Source organism: Oncorhynchus clarkii, chromosome 10 (genome assembly GCF_045791955.1).
Source record: "Oncorhynchus clarkii lewisi isolate Uvic-CL-2024 chromosome 10, UVic_Ocla_1.0, whole genome shotgun sequence".
In the NCBI taxonomy this organism is placed as follows: Eukaryota; Metazoa; Chordata; class Actinopteri; order Salmoniformes; family Salmonidae; genus Oncorhynchus; species Oncorhynchus clarkii.
In genome coordinates, this window is record NC_092156.1 from 25,567,336 (window position 1) to 25,590,611 (window position 23,276).

Genomic DNA, 23,276 nt, shown 5'->3' on the forward strand with positions numbered 1-23,276 from the left:
TGTTTCACGGAATCGTGGCTGAATGACGACATGGATATTCAGCTAGCGGGAAATACGCTGCACCGGCAAGATAGAACAGCACTCCGGTTAAATGAGGGGGCGGGGTGCAGTCTGTGCATATTTGTAAACAACAGCTGGTGCACGAAATCTGAGGAAGTCTCTAGATTTTGCTCGCCTGAAGTAGAGTATATTGTGATAAATTGCAGGCAACACTACTTGCCTAGAGAGTATTCAGCTATACTTTTTGTGCCTGTTTATTTACAACCACAGACAGATGCTGGCACTAAGACCACACTCAGTCAGCTGTATAAGGAAATCACTCACCCAGAGGCGGTGCTCCTAGTGGCCGGAGGCTTTAATGCAGGTAAACTTTAATCAGATCTACCAAATTTCTATCAACATGTTAAATGTGCAACCAGAGTGGAAAAAAATTCTAGATCACCTCTACTCCACACACAGAGACCAGTACAAAGCTCTTCCTCGCCCTCCATTTGGTAAATCTGATCACAACTCTATCCTCCTGATTCCTGCTTACAAGCTAAAATTAAAGCAGGAAGCACCAGTGACTCAGTCTATAAAAAAGGGGTCAGATAAAGCAGATGCTAAACTACAGGACTGTTTTGCTATCACAGACTGGAACATGTTCCCGGGATTCTTCCGATGGCATTGAGGAGTACACCACATCAGTCACTGGCTTCATCAATAAGTGCATCGAGGATGTCCCCCTCACAGTGACTGTACGTACATACTAGAGGTCGACCGATTATGATTTTTCAACGCCGATACCGATTATTGGAGGACCAAAAAGCCGATACCGATTAATCGGCCTATTTTTTTTATTTGTAATAATGACAATTACAACAATACTGAATTAACACTTATTTTAACTTAATATAAAACATTAAAAAAAACAATTTAGCCTCAAATAAATAATGAAACATGTTCAATTTGGCTTAAATAATGCAAAAACAAAGTGTTGGAGAAGAAAGTAATATGTGCCATGTAAAAATGTGTGCCATGTAAAATATGTGCCATAAAAAAGCTAAGGTTTAAGTTCCTTGCTCAGAACATGAGAACATATGAGACTTCAATATTCCAAGGTAAGAGGTTTTAGGTTGTAGTTAATATAGCATTTATAGGACTATTTCTCTCTATACCATTTGTATTTCATATACCTTTGACTATTGGATGTTCTTATAGGCACTATAGTATTGCCAGTGTAACAGTTTAGCTTCCGCCCCCCTCCTCGCCCCTACCTGGGCTCGAACCAGGAACACATAGACAACAGCCACACTTGAAGCATCATTACCATCGCTAAACAAAAGCCGCGGCCCTTGCAGCGCAAGGGAAATAACTACTCCAAATCTAAAAGCGAGTAACGTTTGAAACAGTATTAGCGCACACCCAGCTAACTAGCTAGCCATTTCACATTGGTGACACCAGCCATTAGGCTGATAGGCTTGAAGTCATAAACAGCGCTGTGCTTGCGAAGAGCTGCTGGCAAAATGCACGAAAGTGCTGTTTGAATGAATGATTACGGGCCTGCTGCAAATCAGACTTAATTATAACATAATAACACACAGATTTACAAGCCTTTGGTAATTAATATGGTCGAATCCGGAAACTATCATTTCGAAAACAAAACGTTTATTATTTCAGTGAAATACGGAACCGTTCTGTATTTTATCTAACGGGTGGCATCCCTAAGTCTAAATATGCTTGTTACATTGCACAACCTTCAATGTATGTCATAATTCCGTAAAATTCTGGCAAATTAGTTCGCAATGAGCCAGGCGGCCCAAACTGTTGCATATACCCTGTCTCAGCGTGCAATGAACGCAAGAGAAGTGACACAATTTCACCTGGTTAATATTGCCTGCTAAACTGGATTAGTAGTTATAACTAGTGATTATGATTGATTGTTTTTTTATAAGATAAGTTTAATGCTAGCTAGCAATTTACCTTGGCTTCTACTACATTCGCGTAACAGGCAGGCTACTCGTGGAGTGCAATGGTTAGAGCGTTGGACTAGTTAACTGTGCGGTTGCAAGATTGGAACCCCTGAGCTGACAAGGTGAAAATCTGTCGTTCTGCCCCTGAACAAGGCAGTTAACCCACAGTTCCTAGGCAGTCATTGAAAATAAGAATGTGTTCTTAACTGACTAGTTAAATAAAAGTTAAATAAAAGGTATAAAAAAAATAAAAAATAAAAATGTCAAATAAAAAAATAATCTGAAAAAAAATAATCGAACATTTCCAGTCCTACATCGATTTCCGATTGTTATGAAAACATGAAATCGGCCCTAATTAATCGGTCATTCCGATTAATCGGTCGACCTCTAGTACATACCCCAACCAGAAGCCATGGATTACAGGCAACATTCACACTGAGCTAAAGGGCAGAGCTGCCGCTCTCAAGGTGCGGGACTCTAACCCGGAAGCTTACAAGAAATAAGGAACACTTATGTGAGAATGCTATTCATTGACTACAGCTCAGCGTTCAACACCATAGTACCCTCAAAGCTCATCACTAAGCTAAGGATCCTGGGACTAAACACCTCCCTCTGCAACTGGATCCAGGACTTCCTGAAGGGCCGCTCCCAGGTGGTGAGGGTAGGTAGCAACACATCTGCCACGCTGATCCTCAACACTGTAGCCCCGCAGGGGTGCGTGCTCAGTCCCCTCCTGTACTCCCTGTTCACCCACGACTGCATGGCCAGGCACGACTCCAACACCATCATTAAGTTTGCAGACACAACAGTGGTAGGCCTGATCACAAACAACGACGAGACAGCCTATAGGAGGAGGTCAGAGACCTGGCTGGGTGCTGCCAGAATAACAACCTATCCCTCAACATAACCAAGACTAAGGAGATGATTGTGGACTACAGGAAAAGGAGGACCGAGTACGCCCCCATTCTGATCGACTGAGCTGTAGTGGAGCAGGTTGAGAGCTTCCTCTGTGTCCACATCAACAATAAACTAGAATGGTCCAAACACACCAAGACAATCGTGAAGAAGGCACGACAAAGCCTAATCCCCCTCAGGAAACTGAAAAGATTTGGCATGGGACCTCAGATCCTCAAAAGGTTCTACAGCTGCAACATCGAGAGCATGGTTGCATCACTGCCTGGTATGGCAATTGCTCGGCCTCCGACCGCAAGGCACTACAGAGGGTAGTGCGTACGGCCCAGTACATCACTGGGGCTAAGCTGCCTGCCATCCAGGACCTTTACATCAGGCAGTGTCAGAGGAAGGCCCTAAAAATTATCAAAGATCCCAGCCACCCCAGTCATAGACTGTTCTCTCTACTACCGCATGGCAAGTGGTACCGGGGTGCCAAGTCTAGGACAAAAAGGCTTCTCAACAGCTTTTACCCCCAAGCCATAAGACTCCTGAACAGGTAATCAAATGGCTACCCGGACTATTTGCATTGTATGCCCCCCCCAACCCCTCTTTTACTCTGCTGCTACTCTCTGTTTATCACATATGCAGTCACTTTAACTATACATTCATACCTTGTTGCACTATTATTTAGAGCCTGTAAGTAAGCATTTCACTGTAACTTTAACCTGTTGTATTTGGCGCACGTGACAAATAAACTTTGATTTGATGTGTAAATATTTGTATGGACATAAGATTCAACAACTGAGACATAAACTGAACAAGTTCCACAGACGTGACTAACAGAAATTGAATAATGTGTCCCTGAACAAAGGGGGAAGGGGGGTTAAAATAAAAAGTAACAGTCAAAAGTAACAGTCAATGCAGTTGGTGTGGTACTGCAGTGGATCTCGTCCTCATGGACTCCACCAGATTTGCCAGTTCTTGCTGTGAGATGTTACCCCACTCTTCCATCAAGGCACCTGCAAGTTCCCGGACATTTTGGGGGGGGATGGCCCTAGCCCTCACCCTCTGATCCAACAGGTCCCAGACGTGCTCAATGGGATTGAGATCTGGGCTCTTCGCTGGCCATGGCAGAACACTGACATTCCTGTCTTTCAGGAAATCACGCACAGAACAAGCAGTATGGCTGGTGGTGTAATGCTCATTCCTTTGATGAAAAACGCAAATCCGACCATCACCCTTGGTGAGACAAAACCGCGACTCATCAGTGAAGAGCACTTTTTGCCAGTCCTGTCTGGTCCAGAGACGGTGGGTTTGTGCTCATAGGTGATGTTGCTGCCGGTGATGTCTGGTGAGGACCTGCCTTACAACAGGCCTACAAGCCCTCAGTCCAGCATCTCTCAGCCTATTACGGACAGTCTGAGTCCTGATGGAGGGATTGTGCGTTCCTGGTGTAACTCGGGCAGTTGTTGTTGCCATCCTGTACCTGTCCCGCAGGTGTGATGTTCAGATGTACCGATCCTGTGCAGGTGTTATCACACGTGGTCTGCCACTGCGAGGACAATCAGCTGTCCGTTCTGTCTCCCTGTAGCGGTGTCTTATGCGTCTCACAGTACGGACATTGCAATTTATTGCCCTGGCCACATCTGCAGTCCTCATGCCTCCTTGCAGCATGCCTAAGGCACGTTCACGCAGCTGAGCAGGGACCCTGGCATCTTTCTTTTGGTGTTTTTCAGAGTCAGTAGAAAGGCCTCTTTAGTGTCCTTGTTTTCATTACTCTAACCTTAATTGCCTTCCGTCTGTAAGTTGCTTGTGTCTTAACGACGGTTCCACAGGTGCATGTTCATTAATGAAGACCTATTTGGATTTTTACGATTTTTACGAATATCTTTGAAAGACAGGGTCCTGGAAAAGGGCTGTTTCATTTTCTGCTGAGTTTAAATGTGACAAAAAATGTATTGGCTGGGCCGACGAATCCCAGTTCCTTTTGCGTCAAGACTTGGCGTATGCAGCAGGAGTCCCTGGCCCCATTCTAACTGGTATCAACGGTACAGGCTGGTGGCGATGGGGTAATGATGTAGGGAATGTTTTCCTGGCACACATTAGGTCCCTTGATATCACTTGAGCAACGTTTCCATTCCCCAAAGAATGCAGGCTGTTCTGGAGGCAAAGGGGGATCCGACCCGGTAATATATGGGTGTACCTAATAAACTAACGCAAACATGTTGTGACAAAGCCATCAGTAAAGTTGAAACTTCTATTTATTATATGGTACATAGCAATTTAATTGAAAAAGTTATTTTTATGTGCACTACGTCATCACGCACAGCCTTATCCGCAACAAGTCAATTTGATGGAAACACATATTTGATGGGAAAATGCACATATTGTTTTATGCAGATTTTTTAAACTATTCGCATGAAAATCTGTCACCAACTGGATGAAAACCTAGATAATCTGTCCCTCTCATATCTCATTCTATTTATAGTTCATTGTCATTGCATATGTGTGATGAGGAGAATCCACTGGTGTTTTATAACTACTGACCCAGACAGTGCTTGCAAATCCCTTATTTAATCAGTCATTACCTTGTTGCAATCAGATGCTTCCCTCCCCTCCAATCCCTCTGTTACATTTCCAGTCCCACATCCCTACAGGAGAAAAACTCTACATCAGCCATGTCATTTATTTTGATTTAATTTGGTTACCCAGCGTCAGCCACAGCTGTCGGAGTGGCTACTCCATTGTCCTGTAGTTAATTGCTGTGCTATGAATATAATTGTTGCTTGGCCTACTTCTTCACCCAGTGTGTGAAAAGCAGTTTCCCCTTCAATGACAATCCCGCTGCTTTATCTCATCCCTCTCTCTCTCACTCACTCCTGTCCCCTAAACACATTTAACCAGGTAGGCTAGTTGAGAACAAGTTCTCATTTACAACTGCGACCTAGCCAAGATAAAGCAAAGCAGTGGGACACAAACAACAACACAGAGTAACACATGGAATAAACAAACATACACAAACATATTACAATAGAAAAAGTCTATATACAGTGTGTGCAAATGAGGAAGGATAAGGGAGGTGAGGTAATAAATAGGCCATAGTGGCAAAATATTTACAATATAGCAATTAAACACTGGAGTGATAGATATGCAGAAGATGAGTGTGCAAGTAGAGATACTGGGGTGCAAAGGAGCAAAATAAATAAAATAAATAAAAGTATGGGGATGAGGTAGTTGGATGGGCTATTTACAGATGGAGGGATCTGTGAGCTGCTCTGACAGCTGGTGCTTAAAGTTAGTGAGGGAGATATGAGTCTCCAGCTTCAGTGATTTTTGCAGTTCGTTCCAGTCATTGGCAGCAGAGAACTGGAAGGAAAGGCGACCAAAGCAGGAATTGGCTTTAGGGGTGACCAGTGAAATATACCTGCTGGAGCGCATGCTACGAGTGGGTGCTGCTATGGTGACCAGTGAGCTGAGTTAAGGCGGGGTTTTACCTAGCAAAGACTTATAGATGACCTGGAGCCAGTGGGTCTGGCGACGAATATGAAGCGAGGGCCAGCCAACGAGTGCATACAGGTTGCAGTGGTGGGTAGTATATGGGGCTTTGGTGACAAAACGGATGGCACTGTGATAGACTGCATCCAGTTTGGGTCTAGAGTGTCTCCACCTTTGAAGAGGGTGATGATTGCGGCAGCTTTCCAATCTTTGGGGATCGCAGACGATATGAAAGAGAGGTTGAACAGGCTAGTAATAAGGGTTGCAACAATTTCGGCGGATAATTTTAGAAAGAGAGGTTCCAGATTGTCTAGCCCGGCTGATTTGTAGGGGTCCAGATTTTGAAAGTCTTTCAGAACATCAGCTATCTGGATTTGGCTGAAGGAGAAATGGGGAGGCTTGGGCAAGTTGCTGTGGGGGATAGCCAGGTGAAAAGCATGGCCAGCCATAGAAAAATGCTTATCAAAATTCTCAATTATCGTGGATTTATCTGTGGTGACAGTGGGCAGCTGGGAGGAGGTGCTCTTATTCTCCATGGACTTTACAGTGTCCCAAAACTTTTTGAGTTTGTGCTACAGGATACACATTTCTGTTTGAAAAAGCTAGCCTTTGCTTTCCTAACTGCCTGTGTATATTGGTTCCTAACTTCCCTGAAAAGTTGCATATTGTGGGGGCTATTTGATGCTAATGCAGTACGCCACAGGGTGTTTTTGTGCTGGTCAAGGGCAGTCAAGTCTGGGTGAACCAAGGGCTATATCTGTTTCTGGTTAAAAAAAAATTGAATGGGGCATGCTTATTTAAGATGGTGAGGAAAGCACTTTTAAAGAATAACCAGGCATCCTCTACTGACGGAATGAGGTCAATATCCTTACAGGATACCTGGGCCAGGTCGATTAGGAAGGCCTGCTCGCTGAAGTGTTTTAGGGAGCGTTTGACAGTGATGAGGGGTGGTCGTTTGACCGTAGACCCATTACGGACGCAGGCAATAAGGCAGTGATCGCTGAGATCCTGGTTGAAGACAGCAGAGGTGTATTTGGAGGGCAGGTTGGTTAGGATGATATCTATGAGGTTGCCTGTGTTTACGGATTTGGGGTTGTACCTGGTAGGTTCATTAATCATTTGTGTGAGATTGAGTGCATCAAGCTTAGACTATAGGATGGCCGGGGTGTTAAGCATGTCCCAGTTAAGGGCACCTAACAGCACGAGCTCTGAAGATAGATGGGGGGCAATCAATTCACATATGGTCCATGGCACAGCTGGGGGCAGAAGGTGGTCTATAGCAAGCGGCAACGGTGAGAGACTTGTTTCTGGAAAGGTGGATTTTTAAAAGTAGAAGCTCAAATTGTTTGGGCACAGACCTGGATAGTAAGACAGAACTCTGCAGGCAATCTCTGCAGTAGATTGCAACTCCGCCCCCTTGGCAGTTCTATCTTGTCGGAAAATGTTATAGTTAGGGATCGAAATTTCAGGGTTTTTGGTGGTCTTCCAAAGCCAGGATTAAGACACGGCTAGGACATCCGGGATGGCAGAGTTGAGGCGACGGGTAGCCTAGTGGTTAGAGCGTTGGACTAGTAACCGAAATCCCCGAGCTGACAAGGTAAAAATCTGTCTTTCTGCCCCTAGGCTGTCCTTGAAAATAAGAATTTGTTCTTAACTGACTTGCCTAGTTAAATAAGGGTTAAAAAAGGGTTGTGCTAATGCAGTGAGTAAAACAAACTTAGGGAGGAGGCTTCAATTGTTAACATGCATGAAACCAAGGCTTTTACGGTTACAGAAGTCAACAAATGAGAGTGCCTGGGGAATGGGAGTGGAGCTAGGTACTGCAGGGCCTGGATTAACCTCTGCATCACCAGAGGATCAGAGGAGGAGTAAGATAAGGGTACGGCTAAAGGCTATAAGAACTGGTCATCTAGTACGTTCGGAACAGAGAGTAAAAGGAGCAGGTTTCTGGGCACGGTAGAATAGATTCAAGGCAGGATGTGAATACTGTGGAGGTAAACCTATGCATTGAGTGACGATGAGAGAGATATTGTCTCTAGAAACATAATTTAAACCAGGTGAGGTCACCGCATGTGTGGGAGGTAGAACTAAAGGGTGTATTGAGCAGGGCTAGAGGCTCTACAGTGAAATGATGCAATAATCACTAACCAAAACAGCAATGGACAAGGCATATTGACATTAGGGAGAGGCATGCATAGTCGAGTGATCATAGGGGTCCACTGAGTAGCTCGGCAGGCTGGAGACACGGCGATTCAGACAGTTAGCGGGCCGGGGCGAGCAAGCTAGCAGAAGGGCCTTAGAGGGACGTCGCGACGGAAGAAGTCTGTTGTAGCCCCCTCATGTTGTTACGTCGGCAGACCAGTCGTGAAGGATCAGCAGGGCTCCGTGTGGTAAAAGGACCCAGGCCAATTGGCAAAATCGGCATAGTGGCCAAAGAATTTGTCCAATGGGCCTCTTCAGCTAACAGTCCAATATGCTCTAGACAGGTAGCAGGCTAGCAGATTGGCATTCAGGGAACGTTGCAACGAAGGACCCAGTTGAAAACCCCCCTTGGGCAGATTACGTCGGTAGTCCAGTCGTGATGGATCGGCGGGGCTCCATGTCGGCAGTAAAAGGGGTCCTGGCCAATTGGCAAAATAGGTATTGTAACCCAAGGAGTGACTGATGGACCTCTTCGGCTAGCTGGGAGATGGGCCTAGCAAAAGCTAGCTCCAGGCAAATTGGTTTTTGCTTCGGAACAGAGACGTTAGCCAGGAGTGGCAACTCGGACAGCGGCTAGCTAGCTGCGATGATCCAGGTGAGAAGGTTCAGAGCTTGCGGTAGGAATCCGGAGATATGGAGAAAAATAAGTCAGATTTGCTCTGGTTCGAATCGCGCTGTGCAGACTGCCAAGAGTTGTCCGGGCTAAAGGTTAGCTGATGACCGCTAGCAGTGGCTGGCTGACTACTAGCTAGTAGCTAGTTAGCTGGCTAGCTTCTGTTGGGGTTCCGGTACAAAAGTAAAGAAAATAGCAGATCCATACCACATTGGGTGAGGCGGATTGCAGGAGACTATGTTGAAGTTGAGGTAAATAAAAATATAACAAATATTTTTTTAAATATATGTGAAGAAAAATGATATAAAAATGATATAAAAAGATACAACACGACAAGACGAGGACGAAGTCTGACTGCTACGCCATCTTGGAACAAAAAATCAAAGTCAGCTGTCTGACAACTGACCTAGAGAAATAAGTTAATCTCTGAAATGAATGGTATTATTTTTATATTTTGCTTCTATTCACACATGCCTATCTCCATTACTCATGCTCACATAACTCCAGACAGAATTCAATTCAGTCAAAGTGTTGCAGTTAACTTGGCTGATGTTCTGCTACAGATGTCCTTCTGTCAAGGCCTTGTTGAGTCATGTGGGTGATTTTAGTTCACTCCTAACCATTGGTAACATGGTAATCGCAAAGCCTCAGTTTATCAGCTGCACATGCAGAAACTATAACTGCTTGGTAAGATAGTTAGCAGTGAATGTATTTACTGCACATCAACAGAGTTGCAAAGGAAACTGATAGTTTGTTGATGGGTCTCAGCCAGGCAGCAAAATATCCTCACTCCACTTGTTTATTAGTTTGCATTTCAAATGTCTGTTTTCTCATCATGACTCTCACATTCCTCTGTGATTTTCCCTCATTCTCCCCCAGGTCCCCGTGCACACTGCTTCTGTTCTTCTCTCCACTTCCCACTCTCCCTCCCTTCTGCTGAGGTCATGGTGTCTTGTGGCCTATTCCTCCCTCTCAGAGTCTGACTATTGCTTTCCTCTCTTGTTCCATAACGGGGGCAGAACAGAACAGAACTGCCTGTGGACCGCAGGGCCTCTTTGTATCACTGTCTTTCATTTCACATCATCTGCTGAGGATACACTATCTCAGACCATCCATCTGCCTTGCTGTCCATCCATATTGAAATCAACAGGCTTATGCATTTCAATGGGCACCTCTTGCCTGGATTTGCTTAGTTCAGTTCACATACTGTGTGGAAAGTGTACTAGTGCAGTGGTTGATGGTATAGTTCACCTGGTTTACCAACTACTTCTCAGATAAGGTCAGCACAGGTGCATCAAAGCGGGGACAGAGAGACTGAAAAACAGCTTCTATCTCAAGGCCATCAGACTGTTAAACAGCCATCACTAACATTGCTGCCAACATACTGACTCATCTCTAGACCCTTTAATAATGAAAAATGTATGTAATAAATGTAGCACTAGCCACTTTAACTTCTTGGTGACAGTGGGGCAATATTGAGTAGCTTGGATGAATAAGGTGCCCAGAGTAAACTACATGAGACAAATCCAACCAGGAAGAGGGAAATCTGAGGTTTGTAGTTTCATTTAAGTGATTGCCTATCCAATATGCTGTGTCTATGGGGCCAGATTGCACTTCCCAAGGCTTCCAGCAGATGTCAACAGTCTTTAGAAAATTGTTTGAGGCTTCTATTGTGGAAGGGTGTTGAATAAGAGCTGTTTCAACAAGTGGACTAGGCTGAGGCCAATCAGTTGTTTACTGCGCGGTCACGCGAGCGTGCCGTTCCTTCTTTTTCCTCTGTAATGAATACGCCATTGTCCGGTTGGAATATTATTGAAGATGTATCATAAAAAAGACCCTAAGGATTGATTGTAAACATCATTTGACATGTTTATATAAACTGTAATGGAACTCTTTTGACTTTTCGTCTGGATTTTGCGCTCGCGCATTGTGCCTTTGGAATAGTGAACTAAACGCGCAAACAAAACGGAGGTATTTGGACATAAATATGGACGTAATCGAACAAAACTAACACTTCTTGGGGAAGTGGGAGTCCTGGGAAAGCATTCCGATGAGGATCAGCAAAGGTAAGTGAAGATTTATAATGCTATTTATGACTTTTGCTTTTGTGGCTGAACGCTGTTCTCAGATTATTGAATATTGTGCTTTTGCCGTAAAGCTTTTTTGAAATCTGACACAGCGGTTGCATTAAGAACAAGTTTATCTTTAATTCTATGTAAAACATGTATCTTTCATCAAAGTTTATGATGAGTATTTCTGTTATTTGATGTGGCTCTGTAATTTCTCTGGATGTTTTCTAGGCATTTCTGAACATGGCACCAATGTAAACTGAGGTTTTTGGATATAAATATGAACTTGATCGAACAAAACATACATCTATTGTGTAATATTGAGTCCTGGGAGTATCATCTGATGAATATCGTAAAAGGTTAGTGATTCATTTGATCTATATTTCTGCTTTTTGTGACATCTCTCTTTGGTTGGAAAATGGCTGAATGCTTTCTGTGACTAGTTGCTGACCTAACATAATGATATGTTCTGCTTTCGCTGAAAAGCCTTTTTGAAATCGGACACTGTGGTTGGATTAACGAGAAGTGTATCTTTAAATTGGTGTAAAATACTTGTATGGTTGAGGAACTTTAATTATGAGATTTCTGTTGTTTTGAATTTGGCGCCCTGCAATTTCACTGGCTGTTGGCGAGGTGGGACGCTAGCGTCCCGAACGATCCCAGAGAGGTTAAACAATGCCACTTAATATAATGTTAACATATCCTACATTACTCATCTCATATGTATATACTATACTCTATACCGTCTACTGCATCTTGCCTATGCCGTTCGGCCATCTCTCATTCATATATTTTTATGTACATATTATTTTTCATTCCTTTACACTTGTGTGTATAAAGTAGTTATTGTGAAATTGTTAGGTTACTTGTTAGATATTACTGCAGGGTCGGAACTAGAAGCACAAGCATTTCGTTACACTCGCATTAACATCTGCTAACCATGTGTATGTGACAAATGAAATTTGATTTGATTTGATTTTGGGTTCAGTGTGTCAAATCGGAGGGCCTGTTGTCCAGACCTCTGGCAGTCTCTATGGGGGTACCACAGGGGCCAACTCTTTTCTCTGTATATATCAATGATGTCGCTCTTGAGACGAGTGATTCCTTGATCCACCTCTACGCAGACGACACCATTCTGTATATCTGGCCCTTCTTTGGACACTGTGTTAACTAACCTCCAAATGAGCTTCAATGCCATACAACACTCCTTCCGTGGCCTCCAACTGCTCTTAAACGCTAGTAAAACTAAATGCATGCTATTCAACCGATCGCTGCCCGCACCAGCCCGCCCGACTAGCATCACTACTCTGGACGGTTCTGACTTAGAATATGTGGACAACTATAAATATCTAGGTGTCTGGCTAGACTGCAAACTCTCCTTCCAGACTCATATTAAGCATCTCCAATCCAAAATTAAATCTAGAATCGGCTTCCTATTTTGCAACAAAGCCTCCTTCACTCATGCTGCCAAACATACCCTCGTAAAACTGACCATCCTACCGATCCTTGGCTTTGGCATTTGACAATGTTATTTTCAAAATAGCCTCCAACACTCTACTCAGCAAACTGGATGCAGTCTATCACAGTGCCATCCGTTTTGTCACCAAAGCCCCATATACCACCCACCACTGCGACCTGTATGCTCTTGTAGGCTGGCCCTCGCTACATATTTGTCACCAGACCCACTGGCTCCAGGTCATCTCTAAGTCTATGCTAGGTAAAGCTCCGCCTTACCTCAGCTCACTGTTCACCATAACAACACCCACCCGTAGCACACGCTCCAGCAGGTATATTTCACTGGTCATCCCCAAAGCTAAAACCCACTTTGTCCGCCTTTCCTTCCAGTTCTCTGCTGCCATTGACTGGAACAAATTGCATAAATCGCTGAAGTTGAAGACTTGTATCTCCCTCACTAACTTTAAGCATCAGCTATCTGAGCAGCTTACCGATCACTGAAGCTGTACATAGCCCATCTGTAAATAGCCCACCCAACCACCTACCTCATCCCCATACTGTTTTTATTTACTTTTTGCACACCACTATTTCTACTTGCACATCATCATCTGCACATCTATCACTTCAGTGTTAATTTGCTCAATTGTAATTACGTCGCTACTACGGCATATTTATGGCCTTACCTTCTCACGCCATTTGCACACACTGTATATAGATTTTTCTACTGTACTTTTGTGTATCCTTTGTGTAACTCTGTGTTGTTTTTTGTCGCACTGCTTTGCTTTATCTTGGCCAAGTCACAGTTGTAAATGAGAACTTGTTCTCAACTGGCCTACCTGGTTAAATGAAGGTGAAATAAATCAAATAAATAAATAAAAATAGTATTGCATAGGTGTGCCAACACATAATAGTGCTTAATAATGAGCTTAGGAGCCAGTTTCTCCTTGTGGGGGCATTACCCATGTCACCATGATGGCTATTTTAAGCTTAGGAGTTAGGTTTAGGGTTAGGGTTACAATAACAAAAGTTTATCTCAATACTTTGTTATATACCCTTTGTTGGCAATGACAGAGGTCAAACGTTTTCTGTAAGTCTTCACAAGGTTTTCACACACTGTTGCTGGTATTTTGGCCCATTCCACCATGTAGATCTCCTCTAGAGCAGTGATGTTTTGGGGCTGTTGCTGGGCAACACGGACTTTCAACTCCCTCCAAAGATTTTCTATGGGGTTGAGATCTGGAGACTGGCTAGGCCACTCCGGGACCTTGAAATGCTTCTTACGAAAAACAGCCCCAAATCATGATGTTTCCACCCCCATGCTTCACAGTAGGTATGGTGTTCTTTGGATGCAACTCAGCACTCTTTGTCCTCCAAACACGACGAGTTGAGTTTTTACCAAAAAGTTATATTTTGGTTTCATCTGACCATATGACATTCTCCCAATCTTCTTCTGGATCATCCAAATGCTCTCTAGCAAACTTCAGACGGGCCTGGACATGTACTGGCTTAAGCAGTGGAGCCCCAGATCGAGGGAGATTATCAGTGATCTTGTATGTCTTCCATTTCCTAATAATTGCTCCCACAGTTGATTTCTTCAAACCAAGCTGCTTACCTATTGCAGATTCAGTCTTCCCAGCCTGGTGCAAGTCTACAATTTTGTGGTTGTGGACAGGTGTCTTTTATACTGATAACAAGTTCAAACAGGTGCCATTAATACAGGTGTGGAGGACAGAGGAGCCTCTTAAAGAAGAAGTTACAGGTCTGTAACTTTTTCCACCATAATTTGCAAATAAATTCATTAAAAATCCTACAATGTGATTTTCAGGATTTTTTGCCTTCTCATTTTGTCTGACATAGTTGAAGTGTACCTATGATGAAAATTACAGGCCTCTCCCATCTTTTTAAGTGGGAGAACTTGCACAATTGGTGGTTGACTAAATACTTTTATGCCCCACTGTATGTGTGTAGAAGAACATAGCGTGTGTTTATGTGGTGCATAGTCATGGTTGGTCACCTCTCAGCGCTGACACACACGAACACATCAGCGTAATCTGATCTGATAGGCAGAGGGCAGAAATGTATTACAGGGCCATGGCTGGTCCAGGGACAACTCTGTCTACCTTTGTGCCAACCTAAATACCCACAGGCTAAAACCCGAACAGGCCCTGAAAACAGCATTTTAGAGGAAAATGTCAAGTCCAACATAGTCTATCCTCATAGTCTATCCTTTCAACGCCGATACCAATACCGATTATTGGAGGACCAAAAAGGCCGATACCGATTAATCGTGAGATTTTTATTTATTTTGTTATTTGTAATAATGACAATTACAACAATACTGAATTAACACATTATTTTTTTACCCCTTTTTTCTCCCCAATTTTGTGGTATCCAATTGTTAGTAGCGACTATCTTGTCTCATCGCTACAACTCCCGTACGGGCTCGGGAGAGACGAAGGTTGAAAGTCATGCATCCTCCGATACACAACCCAACCAAGCCACACTGCTTCTTAACACAGCGCGCATCCAACCAGCCTCAACAATGTGTCGGAGGAAACACTGTGCACCTGGCAACCTTGGTTAGTGTGCACTGCGCCCGGCCCGTCACAAGAGTCGCTGGTGTACGATGAGACAAGGATATTCCTACCGGCCAAGCCCTCCCTAACCCGGACGACGCTAGGCCAAATGTGCGTCGCCCCACGGGCTTCCCGGTCGCGGTCGGTTACGACAGAGTCTCTGGTGGCACAGCTGGCGCTGCAGTACAGCGCCCTTAACCACTGCGCCACCCAGGAGGCTGTAATTAACACTTATTTAAACTTAATATAAAACATCAATAAATTCAATTTAGCCTCAAATAAATAATGAAACATGTTCAATTTGGTTTAAATAATGCAAAAACAAAGTGTTGGAGAAGAAAGTAATATGTGCCATGTAAAAATGTGTGCCATGTAAAATATGTGCCATAAAAAAAGCTAACGTTTAAGTTCCTTGCTCAAAACATGAGAACATATGAAAGTTGGTGGTTCCTTTTAACATGAGACTTCAATATTCCAAGGTAAGAGGTTTTAGGTTGTAGTTAATATAGTATTTATAGGACTATTTCTCTCTATACTATTTGTTTTTCATATACCTTTGACTATTGGATGTTCTTATAGGCACTATAGTATTGCCAGTGTAACAGTATAGCTTCCGTCCCCCTCCTTGCCCCCACTTGGGCTCGAACCAGGAACACATAGACAACAGCCACACTTGAAGCATCATTACCCATCGCTCCACAAAAGCCGCGGCCCTTGCAGCGCAAGGGGAATAACTACTCCAAATCTAAAAGCGAGTGATGTTTGAAACAGTATTAGCGCACACCCAGCTAACTAGCTAGCCATTTCACATTGGTTACACCAGCCATTAGGCTGATAGGCTTGAAGTCATAAACAGCGCTGTGCTTGCGAAGAGCTGCTGGCAAAACGCACGAAAGTGCTGTTTGAATGAATGATTACGGGCCTGCTGCTGCTCAGTCAGACTGCTCTATCAAAACAGACTTAATTATAACATAATAACACACAGAAAGCACGAAAGTGCTGTTTGAATGAATGATTACGGGCCTGCTGCAAATCAGACTTAATTATAACATAATAACACACAGATATACAAGCCTTTGGTCATTAATATGATCGAATCCAGAAACTATCATCTCGAAAACAAAACTTTTATTATTTCAGTGAAATACGGAACCGTTTGGTATTTTATCTAACGGGTGGCATCCCTAAGTCTAAATATGCTTGTTACATTGCACAACCTTCAATGTTATGTCATAATTACGTAAAATTCTGGCAAATTAGTTCGCAATGAGCCAGGCAGCCCAAACTGTTGCATATACCCTGACTCTGCGTGCAATGAACGCAAGAGAATGACACAATTTCACCTGGCTAATATTGCCTGCTAAACTGGATTAGTAGTTATAACTAGTGATTATGATTGATTGTTTTTTATAAGATAAGTTTAATGCTAGTTAGCAATTTACCTTGGCTTCTACTGCATTAGCGTAACAGGCAGGCTACTCGTGGAGTGCAATGGTTAGAGCGTTGGACTAGTTAACTAGTGATCTAGTTAACTAGTGAAACCCCTGATCTGACATGGTGAAAATCTGTCGTTCTGCCCCTGAACAAGGCAGTTAACCCACAGTTCCTAGACAGTCATTGAAAATAAGAATGTGTTCTTAACTGACTTGCCTAGTTAAATAAAAAGGTATAAAAATAAAATATATATATATATTTTTTTTAATAATCGGAAATCGGCGCCCAAAAATTCAGATTTCCGATTGTTATGAAAACTTGAAATCGTCCCTAATTAATCGGCCATTCCGATTAATCGGCCGACCTCTAATTTGAAGACATCCCTCCTGGCTGACATTGGCATGGACAGGGTGTTAAAATATAGCCCAGGGGTTAGACAGGGACTAGGGAGAGAGAAAGACAGGAAGAGAGAGAAAGAGAGAGAAAGAGAAAGTTGTCACAGCTGTTCATTTAAGACCCAGCTACCACTGTGGGCAAAACACACACACACACACACACACACACACACGCGCACGCACGCACGCACGCGCACACACACGCACACACACACACAATAAAGAACTGCACATTTCAATCACTGATCAATAGTATTTAGGTTTGAGAGGAGTCTCCAGGAGACTTAAGAAGAATAGGTTGTCCCTTCTGAATACTGACTTGATTTGTGACAGCTCGTCTGCTGCTAAATAGCACTTATCTATAAAGCACTACTATCCTGCTGTATATGCATTAGCCTCTCTTATCTTTACTACTCCCATCAGCTACTGTACAGTGGAGCACTTCCAACTGATGAATGCAGACCTTGGCAACCTATCCCTCTGGATGCATTGAGTCCAGTGTAAAGACAAACCAGTTTGGATAATGGTGAGCTACACAAATCAGTAGTTTTCTCCATGGGGTCAACCTGAGGTAACTGAGGAGGATTAGGGCTAAGTAAAAGGCTCCTTCCTCTTTTAACTGGCTGTGGGTTTACATAAAGATGTTAGCATTGTCCTGATATGATCCAAGAGCCCAGCTCCTCTCCTTCGGGTGGAGCAGCAACCATGAACCTAGATTGCCCAACTTCTTCATAGGCACAGATCCAAGATCAGTTTACCATCCCCCTAAATACTAACTTTAACCATTAGAGAAGAAATGCAAAACTGATTATAGATCCGTGTCTAGTGGCACTTCATCCTACTTCTGGTTTGGCAGTCACATGAAAGGCAGCACTGTCCAACAGTACGGGTGCCGCAACACAGACCTGTTATATCCCAAACATTCTGCGACGCCTCAAGAGTTCATTCATCCCACCATGCGATGGTGTAAGGTTTCATATCGGGGCAGAGCCTGTCCGCACGCTCCTGCTCACATTGGTGACCGTCGCTGGTGCCAAGGAGTGCCAACACCCATGCCCAGGGGCACCTCCGACCTCTAGTATACATTCCAGGCCTGGCACCACTACTGCTAATTACCAGCAGGTCCGCTAAGGCTGCCTTTGAAGTTTATCCCCCGTTAAGGTCAGGCTACAATGGAAGGTCTGTCCAGGGTCTTTACACTTCCTGGATGTTGTTATTGTCCCAATTCTGCTTTAAGCCGTCCAAGATACTCGTATTACTACACTGGGTCTTAGGAAACTCAAAGTGCCGTTCCGGAAACAATCCAAGAAAGGGCGAGAAACTGAGGTTTAGGATTAACAAAAATATGTCTAGTTTGTTGTTCACATACATTGAGAGTTACATAGATAAACATCTAAGGGAGTTGTAAGTTATTACTGTCCTTCAACCATTATACACATTCACGCATGCATACACACACACACACACACACGTGAAGGAAGTACAGTACTCACGGTTTCTCCAGAGTCTCTAGGTCTGTGTGTGTTGGACTCCTTGTGGATGTTGATACACTGTGTAGGTCAGACTCTCCCTCTCTCCTGTCCTCTGTCTCTGTGTGTCGAGTGTCCTTTCCTCCCGTCAGACTCCCGGCGGAGTCACAGTGGTCCTGGTCCCCCTCTGCACCACATGTCATTCCTGAGAGGTCTGGCTCAATAGACACCACTGCTAATGCAGTTTCCTCCTCTTGTCCTTCTTCTCCCTCCTCTGCCTGCTGTTCCTCCTGCTGCTGGACTGCTGTGGCGGGTTCAGCCTTGAAGTGGAATAGACTCCCCAGTCTCCTGAAGAAGGCATCTAAAGGGGGAGGACGCGTGGGAGAGCCAGCTCCCGGGGGGCTCGCCGGAGAGCAAGGCACAGAGTCCACTGAGGGGGGTGGGACGAGGGGCTGGTCCGATATGCTGCTGCTGCCCTCTCCTCCTTTCTCCTTTCCCTGGCTCTCTCTGTCCTCCAATGCCTCTCCCAGTACTCCTTCCCTTATATCTCCCTCTTCTTCCGTGCCTTGGAATGCCTGGAACCCCAAGACAATGACACAAAAAAAGAGAGAGAGAGAAAGAGAGGGGTGTGTGTGAAAGCAAATCAGATGAACTTTCTCAGCCGCATGCTTGCCACTGACAAAGCTATACACAGCAGCACCCTGGCAAAAGGGTAGAACAGGGGATGAGAGCAGAGTGAGATTCCCATGAAAAGCCGGTAAACTCTCTTTCTCCCTCTTCTCTTTCCATCGGCTGTGCCCTCTACAGCAACAGCAGCTAAGTGGCAGCAACTGCTCTCTAATGCAAATGTGTCTATGAAACACACAGCACTCCCCTCCCCCATAGCCCTGCCCACAATGCAGTTAACTCTCTCAGCACCGCAGCAATTTACAGCATGCTGCACATCCGTATGTCTCCGCATGAGTAATACCGAGGGAAAAGAGCACCACATACATTCTTCTGCTGCATTTATGTCATCGCCATTGTCAACCTAAACCATTCCTGCACAGAATATGAATCAAGGCTGTCTAATTGAACCATTCCCAGCAGGTAAAACTAGTGGAAATGACATCATGACAAAATGATGTAATTATGTTGTTTTTCCCACTAGGTTAATCTTCAATCGAAAAGTCCCCCAACGTTATTACCCTATTCAAATGTTGTCTGTTTTGGCCAAATGTTGTTTATAACATGTAGGAGGAAACTCATGGGAAACACTCACCCCACCCACATGTATATAGACATCCTTCACTCTCTGTCCATTAGTAGTCAACAATTAAAACATACACTCATGTTGTGGTTTTGTTTACTTCCTCAGCTACTGTAAATCACTTCCTGCCTTGAGACTACAGTATCCACAAGGAGACACAAAGCAATGTGCTACTAGCTTTTAGCATGACAAATCTTAGGATGTGGGGGCTGGGGGGAAGGGGGCAGGGGGCAGAATTATGGTCACCAAATCAATCAGACAGCGGCTGTCAAGGTCCAGACACAATGGACCACAGAGTGAGGAGCGGATTCTCAATACTCCTCTCTTTGTTTGCTTGTAGGTGAAAGGATTGGAAAGGTTTTAACCATGTTGCTTTGTTCCTCCAGTCCTCTGAAAACATTATGAAGGAAAGGCATTCAAATTAATTCATATTAACATGTAATATTATAACCATTACATGGACATAAAGCCCATTGTCCTTCAGCATATGGGCACAATGCCTCTTCTAGGACAGCTTCAACCAGTGAACTAGCTCTGGTATCACTGTGTGTGCTTCACCCTTCACAGAGAGGCCTTAAGTGAACATCTCATTCAATTATCCTTCAGCTCATCACAAAGGATGAGAACACACAGACAGACAGGGGATGTCTCACATGGCTGGGATTGGATTTAGCACTCCACCATGTCTCACAGACTTACATCAAATAAATATCAAATGGTTATTCAGCGCAAATCATATATTTTTAATACTCCCAAAAAGTGGTATTCTATAGGTCTTGGTCCTGGTCCTGGTCTTCTATAGGTCAAAAACATCGCCAGCCATGTTAACTTTATAGAAATTAAACTTTTTGGGCAGGCATGATTCCAGGACATTGTCATTAAAGGGCACTGAGGCCAGACAATCTCTCTGAACTGATCGAGAGAATAGGCATAAATAGTCCTCACTGTCCCAAATGTCCTTCTAATCCAGATGTAAACTTACACTCTGCCCTGCGATCCCACCACCATTCTCCTGTCCTACTGGACTCACTGTCTCTATTGTCCTACTGGACTCACTGTCTCTATTGTCCTACTGGACTCACTGTCTCTCCTGTCCTACTGGACTCACTGTCTCGCCTGGCCTACTGGACTCACTGTCACTCCTGTCCTACTGGACTCACTGTCTCTCCTGCCCTACTGGACACACTGTCCTACTGGACTCACTGTCTCTCCTGTCCTACTGGACTCACTGTCTCCCCTGTCCTACTGGACTCACTGTCTCTCCTGTCCTACTGGACTCACTGTCTCTCCTGTCCTACTGGACTCACTGTCTCTCCTGTCCTACTGGACTCACTGACCTACTGGACTCACTGTCTCTCCTGTCCTACTGGACTCACTGTCTCTCCTGTCCTACTGGACTCACTGTCCTACTGGACTCACTGTCTCTCCTGTCCTACTGGACTCACTGTCCTACTGGACTCACTGTCTCTCCTGTCCTACTGGACTCACTGTCTCTCCTGCCCTACTGGACTCACTGTCTCTCCTGCCCTACTGGACTCACTGTCTCTCCTGCCCTACTGGACTCACTGTCCTACTGGACTCACTGTCTCTCCTGTCCTACTGGACACACTGTCTCGCCTGGCCTACTGGACTCACTGTCACTCCTGTCCTACTGGACTCACTGTCTCTCCTGCCCTACTGGACACACTGTCCTACTGGACTCACTGTCTCTCCTGTCCTACTGGACTCACTGTCTCCCCTGTCCTACTGGACTCACTGTCTCTCCTGTCCTACTGGACTCACTGTCTCTCCTGTCCTACTGGACTCACTGTCCCTCCTGTCCTACTGGACTCACTGACCTACTGGACTCACTGTCTCTCCTGTCCTACTGGACTCACTGTCTCTCCTGTCCTACTGGACTCACTGTCCTACTGGACTCACTGTCTCTCCTGTCCTACTGGACTCACTGTCCTACTGGACTCACTGTCTCTCCTGTCCTACTGGACTCACTGTCTCTCCTGCCCTACTGGACTCACTGTCTCTCCTGCCCTACTGGACTCACTGTCTCTCCTGCCCTACTGGACTCACTGTCCTACTGGACTCACTGTCTCTCCCGTCCTACTGGACTGACTGTCTCTCCTGTCCTACTGGACTCACTGTCTCTCCTGTCCTACTGGACTCACTGTCTCCCCTGTCCTACTGGACTCACTGTCTCCCCTGGCCTACTGGACTCACTGTCACTCCTGTCCTACTGGACTCACTGTCCTACTGGACTCACTGTCTCTCCTGTCCTACTGGACTCACTGTCTCTCCTGTCCTACTGGACTCACTGTCTCTCCTGTCCTACTGGACTCACTGTCTCCCCTGTCCTACTGGACTCACTGGCTCCCCTGTCCTACTGGACTCACTGTCTCTCCTGTCCTACTGGACTCACTGTCTCTCCTGTCCTACTGGACTCACTGTCTCTCCTGTCCTACTGGACTCACTGTCTCTCCTGTCCTACTGGACTCACTGTCCTACTAGACTCACTGTCTCTCCTGTCCTACTGGACTCACTGTCCTACTGGACTCACTGTCTCTCCTGTCCTACTGGACTCACTGTCTCTCCTGCCCTACTGGACTCACTGTCTCTCCTGCCCTACTGGACTCACTGTCTCTCCTGCCCTACTGGACTCACTGTCCTACTGGACTCACTGTCTGTCCTGTCCTACTGGACTAACTGTCTCGCCTGGCCTACTGGACTCACTGTCACTCCTGTCCTACTGGACTCACTGTCTCTCCTGCCCTACTGGACACACTGTCCTACTGGACTCACTGTCTCTCCTGTCCTACTGGACTCACTGTCTCCCCTGTCCTACTGGACTCACTGTCTCTCCTGTCCTACTGGACTCACTGTCTCTCCTGTCCTACTGGACTCACTGTCTCTCCTGTCCTACTGGACTCACTGACCTACTGGACTCACTGTCTCTCCTGTCCTACTGGACTCACTGTCTCTCCTGTCCTACTGGACTCACTGTCCTACTGGACTCACTGTCTCTCTCCTGTCCTACTGGACTCACTGTCCTACTGGACTCACTGTCTCTCCTGTCCTACTGGACTCACTGTCTCTCCTGCCCTACTGGACTCACTGTCTCTCCTGCCCTACTGGACTCACTGTCTCTCGTGCCCTACTGGACTCACTGTCCTACTGGACTCACTGTCTCTCCTGTCCTACTGGACTCACTGTCTCTCCTGTCCTACTGGACTCACTGTCTCTCCTGTCCTACTGGACTCACTGTCTCCCCTGTCCTACTGGACTCACTGTCTCCCCTGGCCTACTGGACTCACTGTCACTCCTGTCCTACTGGACTCACTGTCCTACTGGACTCACTGTCTCTCCTGTCCTACTGGACTCACTGTCTCTCCTGTCCTACTGGACTCACTGTCTCTCCTGTCCTACTGGACTCACTGTCTCTCCTGTCCTACTGGACTCACTGTCTCCCCTGTCCTACTGGA

General features: G+C 45.1%; 1 protein-coding gene across 2 annotated transcripts in view; it reads right to left on the minus strand.

The window, feature by feature from the left end:
• The window catches only part of LOC139418177 (uncharacterized), an 85,362-nt gene that overhangs the window by 48,304 nt on the left and 13,782 nt on the right, over window positions 1–23,276 (minus strand). For both annotated transcript variants that reach the window (XR_011635281.1, XM_071167430.1), the window contains exon 3: window positions 18,579–19,129. Coding sequence is in view for 1 of the 2 variants with exons in the window: in XM_071167430.1 (XP_071023531.1) it covers window positions 18,579–19,129 (551 nt within the window). In the remaining variant the exon portion in view is untranslated. The remainder of the gene's footprint in view (window positions 1–18,578; window positions 19,130–23,276) is intronic.